At 32.7% G+C, this 19,022-nt stretch overlaps 1 protein-coding gene across 3 annotated transcripts in view; it reads left to right on the forward strand.

Annotated features, from left to right (window-relative positions):
- TPR (translocated promoter region, nuclear basket protein) overlaps nucleotides 1-19,022 on the forward strand; it is a 52,576-nt gene that overhangs the window by 15,462 nt on the left and 18,092 nt on the right. For all 3 annotated transcript variants that reach the window (XM_015234772.3, XM_006198784.4, XM_015234773.3), the window contains exons 17-38: nucleotides 4-131; nucleotides 220-368; nucleotides 1,351-1,513; nucleotides 2,761-2,895; nucleotides 3,414-3,554; nucleotides 4,113-4,278; nucleotides 5,373-5,539; nucleotides 6,470-6,622; nucleotides 7,046-7,162; nucleotides 8,034-8,237; nucleotides 8,361-8,545; nucleotides 8,989-9,136; nucleotides 10,746-10,883; nucleotides 10,985-11,116; nucleotides 12,169-12,299; nucleotides 13,457-13,667; nucleotides 14,527-14,670; nucleotides 14,959-15,157; nucleotides 16,151-16,356; nucleotides 16,559-16,620; nucleotides 17,327-17,535; nucleotides 18,646-18,918. In XM_015234772.3, the coding sequence (XP_015090258.1) occupies nucleotides 4-131; nucleotides 220-368; nucleotides 1,351-1,513; nucleotides 2,761-2,895; nucleotides 3,414-3,554; nucleotides 4,113-4,278; nucleotides 5,373-5,539; nucleotides 6,470-6,622; nucleotides 7,046-7,162; nucleotides 8,034-8,237; nucleotides 8,361-8,545; nucleotides 8,989-9,136; nucleotides 10,746-10,883; nucleotides 10,985-11,116; nucleotides 12,169-12,299; nucleotides 13,457-13,667; nucleotides 14,527-14,670; nucleotides 14,959-15,157; nucleotides 16,151-16,356; nucleotides 16,559-16,620; nucleotides 17,327-17,535; nucleotides 18,646-18,918 (3,561 nt within the window). The remainder of the gene's footprint in view (nucleotides 1-3; nucleotides 132-219; nucleotides 369-1,350; nucleotides 1,514-2,760; nucleotides 2,896-3,413; nucleotides 3,555-4,112; nucleotides 4,279-5,372; nucleotides 5,540-6,469; nucleotides 6,623-7,045; nucleotides 7,163-8,033; nucleotides 8,238-8,360; nucleotides 8,546-8,988; nucleotides 9,137-10,745; nucleotides 10,884-10,984; nucleotides 11,117-12,168; nucleotides 12,300-13,456; nucleotides 13,668-14,526; nucleotides 14,671-14,958; nucleotides 15,158-16,150; nucleotides 16,357-16,558; nucleotides 16,621-17,326; nucleotides 17,536-18,645; nucleotides 18,919-19,022) is intronic.

The raw sequence follows: 19,022 nt of genomic DNA on the forward strand, positions 1-19,022 counted from the left end.
AAGCTTCAAGCTTAGATGACATTTCTCTTGTGTCAACTCCAAAACGTTCAAGTACATCACAGACTGTTTCCACTCCTGCCCCTCTAATTGAATCAGCAGAAGCTATAGAAGCCAAGGCTGCCCTCAAACAGGTAAAGACTTCACTTTTATACCTTTATTTTGAGTTGGATTTTTTGAGAACATGGATTGTCATCTTCTAGTAATTTCTCCAATGTTTAGTTGCAGGAAGTTTTTGAGAACTACAAAAAAGAAAAGGCAGATAATGAAAAAATGCAAAATGAGCAGCTTGAGAAACTTCAAGAGCAAGTCACAGATTTGCGATCACAAAATACCAAAATTTCTACCCAGCTAGATTTTGCTTCTAAACGGTACATTTTCTTTTGTTCAGAAATTAAGTCTAATCAGTATACTTCATTATTCAGTTGAATCAAATTCAAGGGTTAATTTACGGTAGTGTTACTTTTTCATGGATCATGATCCATGATGAAAAGTTGCAGGAGTTCGGTTTTTGATTGTGGTTAATGATTCTCCTGGAGGATGCTTAAGGGGTCCAGATAGTCATTTAGTAAGTTGAAGTTAATGTAAGGAATGTTGCTAGTTTCCCTCCTGAGATTGAAGTAGCTACTGACGGATAAGAGGATTATAAGCAAATTTCATTCAGCCTTTTCTGTTCCAAATAGAAGAGAAGCAAGCACTAGATAGTTAATTTTGGGGAAATTTACTTTCTTGGTCCCTCACAAAGGAATAATAGTAAATTGTTCCATAGTCATTATAGATTTGTTAAATACTTGTTACTTTATCAAGTTAGGGAAAAACTTACTCGTGTAAAACATGATCAAATTGAGTTTTAAGAAGTATAAGGAGAGGTGTTATCTCTATACATTCCAACAGTTTGACACCCCAGTAAAAACCTTTTTTTCAATACATTGATCACTCTGCCAGCCATTTTCTAAGCTTTCAAGCACATAAGAAAATAAGATGAAGAATTATGTAGGAAAAAAGAATTGGCAAAAATCCATCACTACACATGCATGAATATCTTAAATTGCATACTGCATTGTGGTGGATGTCTAGTGTATTAACATTGTATTGGCATTATTTTGAATATGATTTAAATTGTTACAAATGAATAAGATTAAAAAGTTAATTCAGCATGAATTTCTGTGCTTATTTAGAATTTGAATTTAATTGCTAAATGTGGAGTTCAGAAAAAAGGAAGAGTTTTACATTATTACACAAGCCACTTTTTTCATATTACTAATCATGTAAAATTAAGCTCTTGTGAAACTCAGAGACTAAGCTAGATATAGTAATTCAGTTGCTCATAGAGTTGTTTTTCTTTCCTCTAAGTTATGAAATGCTGCAAGATAATGTTGAAGGATATCGTCGAGAAATAACATCCCTACAAGAAAGAAATCAGAAACTCACCGCAACAACTCAGAAGCAGGAACAGATCATCAATACGATGACACAGGATTTGAGAGGAGCTAATGAAAAGCTAGCTGTCGCAGAAGTGAGATCAGTTTCCCTCATCTGACTTGTGTTATAAATTGCATTTGGCATTTGTTTTTTAGTTATTACTTTGGTTTTACTGGTTGGTACGATGTGGATATTTGAGGTTTGTGGATTACAAGTCCTTATTACATCGTTTCCAAATATCCACTTGTGCATCAGATCAGTTGGGAGATTGTTTCTGTAAAACTGAAAGGGGAAAAACGTTTGTTTTCCTGAACTAAGATTTCCTTACAGGTTTTGCATTTCACAGTAAATTTGTATGTCACTGCTTCTCTAGTTTCAACAAAGGCTAATGAATACTTCGCCCATTCTTGCTCATCTCTAATTAAAGCAATATAAAAATTTTTATTAGCATTGAATTATGTTTCTGAATTTCAACATGAAGATAAATGTCAATCAGAAATTGACGGTACTTTCAACTAATTCTGAATTATTTGAAGATAAATTTTCAGTGTTTTACTTTCTTTAACGTTATCTCACAGCTTTTTGATTGTTACGTATGAGGTAGATGCAGTTGTCTCCTATTTTACCTGTTGAGAAACAGACACAGAAGCTAAGTAATTTGCCTGTTTAGGGGGCTGTCATGAGAGAGGGGTTGGTTGGGACTTAAAATCTAGCTTTTCTAATTCTGTTGGCTATATTCCTTCATTTCTTTCTTGTGCCCATTCTTTTGTGGGGAATAGACAGCGTAGCACTTTTTCAAACTAGTGGAATAAATTTTGTGATTGATGGTTTTTGACTCATCATATAAATATGAGTACTTTGAGGATTTTGATTTTTGAAGCACCCTCCCATATCCCCTAGGTGTACTCTTTATTGGGAGGAGAGTTTAATAGATCAATTTGCACCTTAAACAGATATTTGAAAATCAAGCTTAGATTCTAAAACTTGCAATTTAATAGTATACAGGTATAACTGTAGTACAATTTCATAATTCCATTTTTATATTCTGACATTTTAGATTTTTTTGTTGCTTGTTTTAAAATCTGATTTGTTAGAACAAGGAAATCATAAGTGATAATTGCAAGAGTTTTTCCTTTGATCTGTTGGTATGCCCAATAATATTTGCCTCATATTTCAGTATGTGAAACTAAGAGTTATATTTCCTTATATAGTAAAGAGATAGTCTCCAATTAGCATAAAGAAATAAGTAATGATGAAAAATCATTTTAATTTTATAATTGTATCATTACATTTGATATATTGTTTTTCAACATTTTTTCTTTGACTTGTATTTGCATCAAGGTAAGAGCAGAAAATTTGAAAAAAGAAAAGGAAATGCTTAAATTGTCAGAAGTTCGTCTTTCTCAGCAAAGAGAATCTTTGTTGGCTGAACAAAGAGGGCAAAACTTGCTGCTAACTAATCTGCAAACAATTCAGGTAACCAAATAAAAAAGCACATAGGAAAATTTAAGTTAAATTTGAATAACTTTAACACTGTTTCTCTTCGTTTTCTTAATAAGAAAATGTATCATTTTTGTTATGTATTATGATAATCATGGAATTTTGAGGGTTTTTTTAAGACAGGTCAGTATTCTAAATGAAACATTGAAAGAGAACTGATTGGAGCCACATAGTTGGCAGTTTTGATCCTCAGGTCTATATTTACAGAGTCATATACAGTTTAATTGTTTATATGATTAAATCTTTGGTTTATTTTTTTCCTTTAAAACTTAAATCTGAATGGATATGGTAATATTATTTTTATTTTCCCTTTTAAATAGATGTTTTAATATGGAGGATGTCTAAATACCTTCTTGGTAAATGTTTTATATCTTAACCTCTTTATGTAGAAATGGGTTGTAATTCTATAATTTGCTATTGCTTTTGACTTTTTTTGTGTGTTGCTTTTTTGACTTTTTTTCTTTAGCATAACCAAAATCTTTTCTTTACCTTAGGGCATATTAGAGCGATCTGAAACAGAAACTAAACAAAGACTTAGTAGCCAGATAGAAAAGCTGGAACATGAGATATCCCATCTAAAGAAGAAGTTGGAGAATGAGGTGGAACAAAGGCATACACTGACTAGGAATCTAGATGTGAGTCCATTGGTATTATGAATTTCTATAGATTGTTTATGTTTAAAAATTAAGCTGGTATGTAGATAGACTATAATCTCATATTGAAGCATGGTTTTGAGGAGATCTCTTAGAAACTCTTTTTTCTTGCCTCTTTGTATGCCTAGTAATTTTTGATTGGGTGTCATAACATTGTGACTTTTATCCTATTGGGTGCTAGATACATTTGTATTTCTATAAATCTTGAGCTTTGTCCTGGGATGCAGTAGAGTTAACTGAGGATAGTTTGGTTCTGTTGAGTGTGCTTTTTGTGATTTACTGGGCAGGCCCAAAGCAGTGCTCAGTCTAGCACTAATTCTTCCCAGTAACTGAGACAGGGTCTTCCTGGGTGCTGGTCCCAGTGTCCAGTGAATTAAGAGTTTTTTCTGTCAGGCTGCTGGAAACAGGCATTATTCTTGACTCTCTGAGCACCAGATACTCTTCGCTTCAGCTAGTTCTATAAAAAGATAACTTGAACCTCTAAGTTACTTAAGAACTTGAAAGATGGTGTTTACAGGGTTAATATATTTTTTCTAATAGGTTCAACTTTTAGATACAAAGAGACAGCTGGATACTGAGACAAATCTTCATTTTAACACAAAAGAACTATTAAAAAATGCTCAAAAGGAAATTGCTACATTGAAACAGCATCTCAGTAATGTGGAAGTCCAGCTTGCTTCTCAGTCCTCACAGAGAACTGGCAAGGGTAAGTAAGTAAAGTGACAAAAATACTTCTTTAGGTTTATAACGTAACCTGTAAATAAATAGTCTGTTCTTTGTAGATAACAGCAAAAGATTTTTTGAAAAGCTAACAAACAAAAAAAATCCTTTTCTCTTCCCATGTTAAACTCAGTTTGCCACTTAGTAGATTTGCAGACTTGGAAGATTCAGAATAGTTTTGCGTATAGCAGCTAACCAAGATATGCTTAGTTTTGCAATTGTTGAAACCATTTTGTTGATACTTTAAGAATATTTCTTTTGAAGAAGGTTAATATCTGAATTTTTAACTCTCTTTTGAGATGAGGTTACTTGTTAAATCTGTAATGATAAGACATACAGAAATGATTGATTTGTTTGGTCTCTTTTAGAGCAGTATTCCTAATCTTTGCTCATTGATAGCTGCATGTAAAAGATTTGTTTTATTAGGTTTTGCTTCTCTTTGTGAGTACACTATTTCAAATGCAACTGTTGTGTCCAGATAATCTTTCTACATGGTTTTATTTCTTAATAGAACAGAAATTTAAAACATAAGTACATATGCATATTATGCATATATGTGTTATGATATATATAGTACATACAAGTTATCCAGTACTCCTTTCTTATTGATGTCTTATAAGAAAACATTCTTTTTAATCTGCAGTTTCTTCCATTTCCATGGATTTTAGAATGAGAAGTGGGCTAAATGATTTATGATTTGGTGTTTTGTAATAAACAATATTTAGATAAGAAATTAAGAATGGTAGTTTCTTCAAGTAGTTATCTCAGTTTAGTGGAAATATTTTGTATTTTCTTTTTTAAATACCTGGTGGTTTTTTGTTTGGTTTGCTTTGTTTAATGGAGGTACTTGGGATTGAACCCAGGACCTTGTGCATGCTAAGCATGCACTCTATCACTGAGCTATTTCCCTTCCCGTCGAATACCTGTTTTTATTTTGGTATTAAGCATGGATTGATACTTTCCAGATAGTTAAATACTTTACATTTCAGCCTATTATAATCTTAGGTTCACAAACTCTTTGATAACAGTCATCTCTAATATTTAAAATGTTAATTTTAAGAAAGCTGTTAAATCTTTTAGGTCAGCCTCACAACAAAGAAGATGTGGATGACCTTCTGAGTCAGCTAAGGCAGGCAGAAGAGCAGGTGAACGATTTGAAGGAAAGACTCAAAACGAGTACTAGCAATGTGGAACAGTACCGAGCAATGGTTACTAGTTTAGAAGAGTCTCTCAACAAGGAAAAACAGGTATACAATTTTGAATGCAGTTATTAACTTCTTTTTTAATTAGGATGTTGCTATGTATAAGGCACTGTGTAAAAGTATGAGTTGATAAGCCAGATAAAACAAACAAACAAGAAAAGCACACAAAATTTGTGAAACATAGAAGGTATAATTACTTTAGGAAAAGTACAGGTGAAATATTGATGTGAGTGGAAGGTAAGTGAGATTGTCTTTTCGAGTTTGCATGACTTCACAGGAGAGATGGCATTTATGCACAGCCTTGAAAGAAAGCATTGTTTGGTTAGTTAAAAGATAGAAAGTTATCCTGTGCAGTAGGAACCCTCAGCCAAGATAAGAAGGCCAGTGTGTTACATTTGTGAAGTGAAACAGTGGAGAATTTAATTATAAATGTAGTCAAGAACCAAATGTGAAAGATTTTGAAGTCGTACTAAATTAAATGCTGTAAAATTATTAAGAGCCATTGATTTGTTTTTCCAACATGTCATAACCAGAATTTGCTTCAATTAGAAAGATTAATTAGAAATGTGGTAAATTGGAGGGCACAAAGTTCATTCAGAGGCTGTAGCAATAGTCTAAGGCTACTAAAAGATAACTTTTGTGGCTGGCATCATGGAAATCAAAATATGTGGGAGAAAAATCCCCTTTCAGTGGTAGAACAGACAGATTTGGCAAGTGGAAATGAAGATTGAAGGAGAAGTAAATATCAGAAATTTCATTTCAGTTTCAAAAGAGAATAATGGCCAGGTAGAGAGGTTAATTATGCTTATAGTTTTAAATGATGTTTTAGAACCCTTTAATCAGCATTTCGTGAATTTTTTTAAAAATACAAGGCAGACATTAATTTTTGTGTTTTTTAAATTTAACTTAGATTTGGGGGAGGTAACTGTATAATTTTAAATGTGTATATTCTTTGTATCCTACTCTTTGGTGAAGGTGACAGAAGAAGTACGTAAGAATATTGAAGTTAGGTTAAAAGAATCAGCCGAGTTTCAGACACAGTTGGAAAAGAAGTTGATGGAAGTAGAGAAGGAAAAACAGGAACTTCAAGATGACAAGAGAAAAGCCATAGAGAGCATGGAACAACAGGTAAAGCACATTATTAATCAATACCAATCTTTTTTTCTGTTGTAAGAATTTAAATTCTGTTAATTAGCTTATTAGTTATCATTCAGTTTATCTCAACAGCTCTTGATTGAATACATACCCAACAGTTTTAGTTTTATGTTTTACTCTGCTCTGTGCATCTGTACATATTTCCTTTTGAATACTTGAGACTACTTTATGGTAGTAGGTATCAGTGCTGCTTTTTAGAATCTTCTGAAAACTGACTTTTGCACATATTAATATGGAGTGAATATAGACGTGCAGAATTTGTACAATAGATTATGTCAGGTTATAACTTTCAAATTTAGTAAGAAGTCTTTGGGCTAATTGGATTTTTAAAACTCTGTTTTCAGTATTTTTAAAATTTGCGATTAACTCTGGTTTTTTAATCTTGTTCTGTTCTAGTTATCTGAGTTGAAGAAAACACTCAATAGTGTTCAGAATGAAGTACAAGAAGCTCTTCAGAGAGCAGGCACAGCTTTGAGTAACGAACAGCAAGCCAGGCGGGACTGTCAGGAGCAAGTGAGTGCCGCTCTCAAAGCCAGTTATTGGAAAGTGAGCTCTGATCTTAGGGACCGGCTCTTGTAGGACACCTTCCTCAGCAAAACAAGGACCTTTTGGAAACATTTTTAATGCATTACTGAGCTTACACTGATTTCTGTACAACACTGTTTGTAAAGCTTTAAAAATACAAAACCACATTACTTAAGTATATATACACACATATATGTGATAAAGCTTTTTGTAATTTGTTATGAACAAGAAATGACAAAACAGTTGAGGAAAATGGGGATTATTGAAATGGTACAATGGGAAAGGAGTACATGTAGGGATATTGGTGGTGTTCTCATTTTTATGTTTAGTGGTGTATTAATAGCCATTCATTCGGTTGCTATTTATTGCTTACGTATACATAACAGGTATATGTATCAGGATTACTTTATACTACAGGGGAAAGGCTTCAAACTGAAGGTAAATGAGGCAAAAATGAACCATCTTTGGCTTATTGCCAAAGAGTGTAACATTAGAAGTCAAAATTGAGGAATGTATCTGTAATTCAGTATTCATATATATTATTTTCATTTCTCTTTGTTGACTTTGTGTGTGTATATGCGTATATTTTATGTAGCTGAGTTGTGTTTAGCCTTTATTTCATAAGGCTTTTCCAGATTGCTACATCATCCTCTTAAGTTTCATTTTGAACAGTTCTTTAACGTTTTATTAAATATAGCATAGCTTTTCATTATTCTCGTATTTTGGTACATTTAGATTATCTTCATTTTTATCACTTTAAATGATACAATGTGCATTTTTTTTTTTCTTTTCAAAAAAGTCCTGGCTAGCTTCATGGGATTTTAATCCTTTGTGTCAATGGGGGAACAATTTCTTCTAGGCCAAAATAGCTGTGGAAGCTCAGAATAAGTATGAGAGAGAACTGATGCTACATGCTGCTGATGTTGAAGCTCTACAAGCTGCCAAGGAACAGGTTTCCAAAATGGCATCGGTTCGTCAGCATTTGGAAGAAACGGCGCAGAAAGCGGAATCACAGTTGTTGGAGTGTAAAGCATCTTGGGAGGAAAGAGAGAGGATGTTAAAGGTATTATTGTGCATCATAATAGAATGTTTTGGAGAATTTAAAGGTTCTTGTTTTTTGTTTTTGTTTTTGTTTTTTTAATGTACATTGAAAAATCTGCTCTTATGATGAACTCTTGGCTTACAGGATGAAGTTTCCAAAAGCGTGTCTCGCTGTGAAGATCTCGAGAAACAAAACAGATTACTTCATGATCAGATTGAAAAATTAAGTGACAAAGTTGTGGCCTCTATGAAGGAAGGTGTACAAGGTCCATTGAATGTATCTCTCAGTGAAGAAGGAAAATCTCAAGAACAAATTTTAGAAATTCTCAGGTAAATCCAGTATATTCTTAATGCTTTATTTCTGTGGTATAGCAGCAGTTACCAAGTTAAACTATAAATGTGTAAGTTAGGCAAATGTGAGTTATATGCTATTTAGATTTAAAGCTCATTCCATCTCTTATGAGCCAACAAACCCAACCCCCCAATTAGTGGTCACTTTAACGTTTTAAACATACGCCCATTTAAATGACTTCAAGTTAAATCTAATAGTAAGGACTTGAGTATGTTCTTTAAAAAACTAAATGCCTTTTAAATTATTTTGAAGACAAGCTGCTGTCTATAATAAAATATATCTCCCATTATTATTTATTAATGAAAACACTATATAAAAATAGTTATTAAAGTGAATTTTTGTCATCTTAAAAATGATTCAAGTTTGAAATATTATGTTGTTAGCATTTTTTTTTATTCACATAAAACCTCATATGTTGTAGATTTATACGACGAGAAAAAGAAATTGCTGAAACTAGGTTTGAGGTGGCTCAGGTTGAAAGTCTCCGTTATCGACAAAGAGTTGAACTTTTAGAAAGAGAACTGCAGGAACTGCAGGACAGTCTAAATGCTGAAAGGGAAAAAGTTCAGGTATGTATCCCAAGCTTTAAGAAAGCACTTGTTATATCGAGACAAGAGCTTGCTTCAATTTCTGATAACATAAAATACAGTTTGAAATAGATATTCTTTTAAACTTGTAAGTTCACTAATCATTAATAAACACTGACACAGTATAGTGGTAAGAGACTAAGGGTAACTGGATTGCCTGGTTTAGAATTCTAGCTTCATACCATTTGATGTGTGTCTTGGATATGTTTAACATCCTTGCTCTTAAACTTCTTCATCTGTAATATTGAGGTGATAATAATGAGGATTGAGTTAGTGCACAGGAAACATTTAGAATCATGTCTCATACACTGTACTTAATAAATTTCAGTTATCTTAATTTATTACTGTAACTGTCATTATATATGTATCTGGATAGTCATCCTAGGAAAAAAATGATAGATTGAAATAGCTATAGAATATTTCTTTCTCAGCAAAGGTGCAAAAAAAATAGTCAAAAGAATTGACCAAAGGGAAAAGATGTTGTTGGGAATGCATGGTCACAATACAAGCTTGACTCCTTAGCCCACACCACCACCCGAAAGCTTATTATTGCATGACATCATTCTGAGTGATAGAGTAATATAACCTCACATCTGGAGGAAAGGAAATTAAGACTTTGAATCATTAATCTTTTAACTGATAGGTAGTTGGAATGACTGCTAGAGAGAAACCATTGAAACAGGGGAAAGTGAATAATTAGATTTATGGGATTTACATTTTTAGATAGAAATTAAAAGTTCCAGAATTACATCCTATTGAGAAAACAACACAAATTCAACTATATCTCATCATGGAAATAATGAATAGACCTTCTGATTTAGTGGAGTTAACACTTGGAGGAAAGGGGCCAAATCAGGGTTTCCAACAGATTGCATATTCTCTTAGTCTCTTCTGCTTTCTTTGCTATTTCTTTGTATGATAGAAAGGCAGGTAATAATAGAAAATGCCTCAATTAGCTCTTACAGATAGTCGGAAGAGATTCAAGAAGTAACACACATTATATCAAAAATAATAGAATGTCTACCATAGATGAACAGTGCGACATGGCAACCTTGAGCCATAGCTTTAAAGGTATAAAGTAACATGTGCACAGATGGATAACTAAACCCAATGAGAACAGGAAAAAAGTCTTCACAAATGAAGGAGTATTCAGTAAAATTGCTCAAAACCAAAGTGATGAAACAACTAAGTGAAATGAAAGAAAGTTTCTGAAGAAAGTGGGGAAAAACTGTGAACCAAAATAACATCATTTTAGAACTATTAGTAAATTCAGTATAGCAAGAAAAAGAATAGCTACAGAAAGACAGAAGTCTGGATTGATGTTTTTACCTCACGGAAATACTGATTATTTGTTGGTGGGATTTGTAGTATCTATTTACTTCCATCTTTGTAATTTCTTGCATTTGTTTTAACTCTTTGTAATTAGCAAGCATCACAGAAAAATAAACATAAAAGACCTTTTAAAAATTGTTTTAAAGGTTGATATTTAAATCTTTTTTACTTTTTGTAGGGAATATTAGAACTGGTAGAAAAAGATAGGTCTTCACCTATTGTTAGATATTGCTGTATATGTGTGTTTGAAATCTTTTAGGTAACTGCAAAAACAATGGCCCAGCATGAGGAACTGATGAAGAAAACTGAAACAATGAACGTAGTTATGGAGACCAATAAGATGCTGAGAGAAGAAAAGGAGAGACTAGAACAAGATCTACAGCAAATGCAAGCCAAGGTTTGTAATTTACTAATTAAAAGTAGAAGCATGTTACTTTAAATAATATTTTAAGTGAATTTTTATATCAGGTATTAAAAAAATACTGGCACTGTTTTCAGGTGAGGAAACTGGAGTTAGACATTTTACCCTTACAAGAAGCAAATGCTGAGCTGAGTGAGAAAAGCGGCATGTTGCAAGCAGAGAAGAAGTTATTGGAAGAAGATGTCAAACGTTGGAAAGCACGTAACCAGGTAAATGCAGTTAAACCTACTCCAAAACGTGGAAACGTGTTGATTTGAAATAATAGGGTAAAATTTAAGGGGATAAAACTATTTGATGAACTAGTGAAAAACATGTTTATTAAGTGAAAGCCTGATATGTTATCTATACATACGTGATGGACATTAAACTTATAATTAAATTTTTTAATTTTTGGTTACATTTTAGTATATTTTTAAAAACATTTATTTACTTGGATTCCAAATTTAGGTATGTTTAGAAACCCCAGCTCTATATTCAAACAAAAGTTTGGGAATCTGACCTTATACTAGTTACATAACTGTTGATGAGAGTTTCTTAATCTTTCTGAACCAGTTTTCCACATTTTGACGATGAGGACATAATACTACTCTTCATGTTACAAAAATTAAATGATCTAAAGCAGTTCATTCAGCCCCTAATACCCAGAACCTAGAAAATGCTCTAGGAAGCCACTTTTATCTGAATAGAATTGTTGAATTTTAAAGCCCATTTATTCTTTTCCTTTTTCTTTTCTTTTCTTTTCTTTTTTTTTTAAATCGTACAAGGAATCTCAATTAGGAAAAGAGGGTGATCTGCCCAAATCTAGATATATTTCTGTTAAATTGTACTGCCTCCTTTCCTGGTTAATGAAATCAGTTACACTTAGAGTTACTTTTATATTTTTGTTTAGATTGTAATGCATTATAAACATTTTTCCCTTGTCAATATCACTTTAATGAAATGAGATATTTAATTTTAATATTAAAAGCTTATAGATTCTTTGGATTTATTTGTCTCCATTGTAACTATTCTGAAATGTTCCTTTGCAACTGAAAATACAATGAATGATTAATGACATTTACTTTATTTTCTCCTTCCATTTTGGCTAAACTTCATAGCTAAACAAAGGAACTAAAGCTTTGATCTTATTTATTCTTATAGTTTGGTGCTTAATCACTGTGTATGCAAGCAGCTATTGTAAACAAATTTAGATATTCTACTATTATAGCACGTTCGTTTTAAAAAACCTATAAAACCATATTACGCATTTTTGCTATTCTAGCATCTAATAAGTCAACAGAAAGATCCAGATACAGAAGAATATCGGAAGCTCCTTGCTGAAAAGGAAGTTCATGCTAAGCGTATTCAACAGTTGACTGAAGAAATTGGGAGACTTAAAGCTGAAATTGCAAGGTATATGGAAGAAGCCTTAATGTGTATATAATACAAGAAATCTTGACGTTTATTCCTATTCTTTACGTAACTCCCCAAATGCTTCCTGATTTTAGAAAGGATGGAAAGTGCCAGAGCCCTTACATGTGGTTTTCCCTTTATTACTTTATGGAGCCAGGCATGTACTAATTTAGTTTTATGGCTTCACGTATGCATTATTTCTCTATTTTATTTTTTTAAAAACTACATAGTTGGTATAAGTCTAAAGCAAACTATTTTTTGAACAGTCAAAATAATTTTTGCAAGTAGGTTTTTCTTTTATCTTTTGGTTAACCTTTATTAATGACTATTTTTAAAGTTTTTTAATAAAGGAAGTTTCTAAGTTAAAAAGTTTTTAAATGAATTTACAGTGGAGTGTTGCCCTTTTAAAGATAAACTTAATATTAAAAGTAATGTTTCTGGTTTACCTCTTTTAAGCTTTAGTGTCCTTTATCCATATCGTAGCCCCTATATGTGTAATGCTTGAGAGTTTACAGATTTTTTGGCATATTTATTCTCTTCCTTTTTTCATGACAGTAGTCTGACATTTTAAGTAAGAGAGATATTACTTCATTTTAAAGATGAGGAAACTGAGATTCAGGAAGGGTACAGAATTAATAGCTGTTAAACCCATACTCTTAATTCAGGTCATCTGATCTGTAACCCACAGGCCCTTTTTTTATACAGCCTGTAAGCTAAGAATGATTTTTACATTTTTAAAGTGTTGTAATAAGGAAGACGAATAACATGTGACAAATACTTTATGTGCCCTACAAAACCTAATGTACTTACTCAGCACCCAGTAGAGTGGGAATAGTGTAAATTTTGCTATCTGGCAGATGTAGATTAAACTCTGTATCAGCGCACAGTAAAACTATGCATGTTACCTGACCACATGTAGCTCAGTTTTTGTCATCTCTAAAATGGGCATGTATGACTTGTAGTAAGTAAATCAGATCTTCCTAAAGGACTACGGGTTCATAAATTAAGGAATTATCTTTTGAAGTGTGTGTATGGTTTCCTTAGGATTTTTTAATGAAAAACATAATAAAGCAACATAATAAAAACATAAATTAAAAGATTTTAAAATTTGAAAATTCTCTATATTTAGTCCTTTTTACCTCATTTTTTTCGTTTAGATCAAATGCATCTTTGACTAACAACCAGAACTTAATCCAAAGTCTAAAGGAAGATTTAAATAAAGTAAGAGCTGAAAAAGAAAGCATCCAGAAGGACCTAGATGCCAAAATAATTGACATCCAAGAAAAAGTTAAAACTATTACTCAAGTCAAGAAAATTGGACGCAGGTACAAGACTCAATATGAAGAACTTAAAGCACAACAAGATAAGGTATTTAAAGTGATTCTCTTTTTATATATTCTTTATATATATATATATATAATTTTTTGATCTACACAATTTTGATGTACATAATTTATATAGTTTTACATATATATTTAGATGACTCTTATAAAAATCTTTTGGTTTTTAGATTCTAAACTTAGATATAAGCTTATATATGATATCTTTGATTGTTTTAAGATAAGCTGTTTAATATGTCCCAAAATTAACTATAAATTCATAAAGAAATAATAGTAAATGCTAGGTATTTTAATTCAGTTTCTCAGTTTTAGATACTGTTTCTTTTCAAAACTATGTTCTTGTAACTCATTGCTGATTAAAATTGTGTATATCAAAAAATGCTAGTTCTTTATAAAATCAGATTGTATTATACTTTAAATAAGTACTATACATTAACCACCTATCAAAAAGTTATTTTAAATCTTTGTTCTATTTGAATCTTTTGTTTTTAGTTCTCAATGATAAGTTATATATTGACTTAATTGATATATTTATCATATGTGAGATTAGAAAATATATAAAGAAAAAATTTTTCAGAATTCTTACCCCTCAGTTAACCACTTTAGTATGCTTTTCTTTACATGTAAGTAATTTATTTTTCCAAATAATTGTATGTCAAACAGTGCATCATCATTTTGATTAGCTAGTTAATAACCAGTTGTATAGAAACCCTAAACTATTTAGCTAATAAGCTTATTTTTAGACACTGAAGTTGTTCCATAAAAAATGTATTTATGAATAACCTTAAAGATAAATTTCTTTGCATACTATGATTATTTCCTTAGATGAATTTATAGAATTATTGAATATAAATGTGGAAGTATATTACTACTATTTGTCATTTTAGGTCATGGAGTCCTCAGCTCAGTCTTCTGGAGACCATCAGGAACAGCATATCTCAATCCAGGAAATGCAGGAGCTCAAAGAAACCCTTAGCCAGGCTGAAATAAAGTCAAAATCACTGGAAAATCAAGTAGACAATCTGCAGAAGGTATAACGAGTGTGAAAGTAGTGAAAGGTGTATGTTCCTCATTGTTTCTTTGTTGTATAGCTAAAGAAATACAATTGAATATTATTCAGGAATAAAAAAGGAGTTTTAAAAAGAAAGAAAAATATGTTAAACACTGATATTTTCTCTTCTATGGAAATGTATATATTTTAGCCTTTTTACTTTGAATGATTCATGTAAGTTAATATTTTACATTTTAAGTCTGTAGGACATACAGTTTATATTGATTTGGTTGAATTACATGGTGAATACTGTGTTTTCCTTTAAAAGACATTATCTGAAAAAGAGGCAGAAGCAAAAAATCTCCAGGAACAGACCGTGCAGCTTCAATCTGAACTTTCACGACTTCGTCAGGACCTTCAAGATAGAACCACACAGGAGGAACAGCTCCGACAGCAGATAACTGAAAAGGAAGAAAAAACAAGAAAGGCTATTGTAGCAGCAAAATCAAAAATTGCACATTTAGCTGGTAAGTTCTTCATACTCGAAGGTTTGAACTTGATGGTGAAAAGTGGTTATTGATGCAGGCTTAAAATGAAATGGGAAAAAAGAAAACAGAATACCATAGTGTAACTTTGTGTGTGTGTGCATGTGCACTTTAAGTATTAGGCTTATTTAAATTAGATACAAAATTATAGCAGTTTTTATTTTCAAGTGATGGAGACATCCTTTATTTATGAAGCCTTTCTTAATTTTTTTAGCTGGTAATGGGAAATACAGCTGACTCTCTGCTTTAGCGTGAAACTGTTACTACCTTCTGATGGAGATCTTTTGGGTCCACAGTATACTGTCCAGTGGCCTTCTGTAAATTTCCAGACAGCACTGTGTCTTACTAACCCAGTGATTTTTCTGTGCATCACTTCAGTGAGGGTTCCCCTGTTAGCCCTTCAGGAAGAATATCATGTCAGGTTTATGAGGAGCCCAGTGCTGCAATGCTCAGGGCCTTATTGCATCTTTTTTACCAGTCTGCTTAGTACGTAAATAAAATGCCAAGTCGGTTGGTTTTTATTTTGAGCAGTTTTTTTAATAATCTCTAAGATAGTGCCCCTGGCAACTTACTTTATAGAAAAAAATGTACTTAATTATTTTGAGTATATGTTACAGATTTTATGAAATGAAAATTTTGTAATTCCTAATATATCAAAATATTAAATGCCATATAAGAGGGCTTCTGCTGACTGTCCGTAGTTTATGGTAGATCCTTTATGTTTTTGAAATCTTATTTTGGAAAAGTTAAGTGTTTTTATTTTGGACTATATTTTATATTAGAATAATGAAGCAAATACAGATGTGTTTAGAACTTTGCTTGTTGAGTTGTATAGTGTATCAGAATTATTGTAGATGTTAAAAGTTCAGGAATAGAATCTCATATGACCTTTGAGTACCTATTAATTAAGCACATAAATAGTTTTTATTTCCAGTGTTTGATTATGACATTAATAGAATCACATGGTTACTTTAGGTGTAAAAGATCAGCTAACTAAAGAAAATGAAGAGCTTAAACAAAGGAATGGAGCCTTAGATCAGCAGAAAGATGAACTGGATGTTCGTATGACTGCTCTTAAGTCCCAGTATGAAGGTCGAATTAGTCGTTTGGAAAGAGAGCTCAGGGAACATCAAGAAAGACACCTTGAGCAGAGAGATGAGCCTCAGGAACCTACTAATAAGGTGATTAACTAATCCTGTTTAAATGACAAATCATTTTTCTTTTTGCATTTTACTCGGAGGTGTCTGGTGATTTAGGAGCCTTTGTCAGAGTGAATTTTGGCCCAAGTATACAGAGAGATTTAACAAAAGTAAAATATTTTGATGGCATAGTTTAGTGGACTCTTGTGGGATAGGATAATAATCCATATTTTTCTTTTTATAGGTCCCAGAACAACAGAGACAGATCACATTGAAAACAACTCCAGCTTCTGGTGAAAGAGGAATGTGAGTTTTACTCTTTTACAGCCTGTTCCCTGTTTTTCCTTTAAAGTTCGGGGAAGATCTAATGATCTTTGGGGAGAAAAAAAAAATCTATACTCTGTTATAAAAATATATAACTAAAGAGCTCTTTATCCTGTGCAAAACTGCATCATGTAGTTGCTAACATTTTTTTTTTCCCAGAACTTTTGTTTTTAAACATACTTTCAATCCTATCAGATAGGTAGAGCTTTATGGCAGAAAAAACATCTTTTGTCTTTTAGTTTGTGATTGACTTCTAAGGTAGGATACTAATGTTCCCTGTGTTGTTTCATGATCCAAGTATAGGATGCTGAGCTGAGACTTAGGTTCAGTGATCAACAGTTAAATACATTCTGTGTTGTCTGGATGCACCACTGCAGAGCATTTCCTGTGTAGTTTTTAATGCTTAAATTCAAAATCTCTTCAACAAGAGTTTTGAAATACTTAGTGAACAAAAAATATAGAACTATGCTGTCTCTTTCCTTTTTTTTAAATCTGCCAAAAGTCTACCCAAAGCAGTGTTAAGAAAAACAGAATTAATAAGATCTGAATGTATATTAAGATCATAATTTCTGGACAGTCACTTCAGGAAGCATACGTGCTTTGCTTTTGATAGCATGAATGTATTTTATAAGGAATATCTGTAGTAATCTTTCATGATTTGTTATTCTTCCATTTTCCCCTCTGTAAGTGCCAGCACATCAGACCCACCAACAGCCAATATCAAGCCAACTCCTGTAGTGTCTACTCCAAGTAAAGTGACAGCTGCAGCTATGGCTGGAAATAAGTCAACACCCAGGGCTAGTATCCGCCCAATGGTTACACCTGCAACTGTTACAAATCCTACTACTACTCCAACAGCCACAGTGATGCCCACTACACAAGTGGAATCACAGGAAGGTAAGTAAAATAACATAGATCTGATTGGACTAATTGCTGAGGCTGAGATTTATCGTGAGAAGATGATAGTGACTTCAGGGATGAATGAGGCTTCCACTAAAGCTGAAATCAGACATAGTAGAAGTGGGGCATCATAGTAAAATATTTTCAGGTGTGTGTCTCCTGGGATGCTTGGGTTAATGTAGCATATTCCCTCCCTCCCTTCCTTTTTGCTTTGTTTTGTTTTTAAACTGAAAAAGGGGGTAAAGACACCCTTATAAGTATATGGCATCTTTTCCTAGGACCATAATTTTAACTCTATTGGCTAAGAAAGATGATATGAAATCCACTTTAGGAAACCATACTAAATTGGGGTTCAGCCCAAATACCACCTCTTCATTGAAACTATCTGACCTTTTAATTGCTTTCACCGCTTTGTTCCCGTGTTGCTTTCTTACTCATTACAACAATTGCAACTACATATTATTGAGTTGAATACATGCCTTTTTATTCCACCAGATTGAGCTCCTCAAGGGTACGAATCTAATTTTTGGTTGTTTAATCCCTTTACCCAACTCCAAGATAGGTTGTCAGTAAAACTTTACTGAACACAATTTCCTTAGATTCTTGTCGTAACAAATGTTAGAATTCGGTAAATTATTCAAGTGTTTAGAGATATATAGTGTATATATGCTGTGAAAGGACAGGATATTTTATTTGAACTACATTCAGTAAAATGATTATGAGATGTATTACCAGTTAAATTTAATGATCAGTTTATATCGATTGGAAACAAAATGATGCTTAATGAAAACTTACAATTTGATTTTGAGCTTCTCAATATTTTATTTGGTCATAATTTAAATAGAATAATAGATGCAAAAACAGTTACAGATATTTATTTATTTAATTCAGCCAACAGTTTACTGCACTACCATGTCAGTCACACAGACAGTAGAAAAATGCATAGTACATTACTTTTACCCTCATTGTTTTTGTCTAGTGAGTGGTAAGAGACGTTTACACAAACAACCATGCAAATGTCACCTATAACATAGAATAGGGAAGGGTGATTCTGGCTCTGGTAAGAACAGAGGCCTTCATATATTAAATACTATAATTATTTTTCAGCTATGCAATCAGAAGGGCCTGTGGAACATGTTCCAGTGTTCGGAAGCACAAGTGGATCTGTTCGTTCTACCAGCCCTAACGTCCAGCCTTCTATCCCTCAACCTATTTTAACTGTTCAGCAACAGACACAGGCTACAGCTTTTGTGCAACCCACTCAACAGAGTCATCCTCAGATTGAGCCTACAAATCAGGAGCTGTCCCCGAACATAGTGGAGGTGGTTCAGAGTTCGCCAGTTGAGCGGCCTTCTACTTCCACAGCAGTATTTGGCACTGGTAAGATTAATTTTAAAATGAAGTTAGAGTAGACCTGTGCATTTATCGTTTCTTGGATATAATACATATCTTAAGTACTCTTTGTACATTCTTGTTTTCTACCA

This window comes from Vicugna pacos, chromosome 23, assembly GCF_048564905.1.
Source record: "Vicugna pacos chromosome 23, VicPac4, whole genome shotgun sequence".
NCBI classification, from domain to species: Eukaryota; Metazoa; Chordata; class Mammalia; order Artiodactyla; family Camelidae; genus Vicugna; species Vicugna pacos.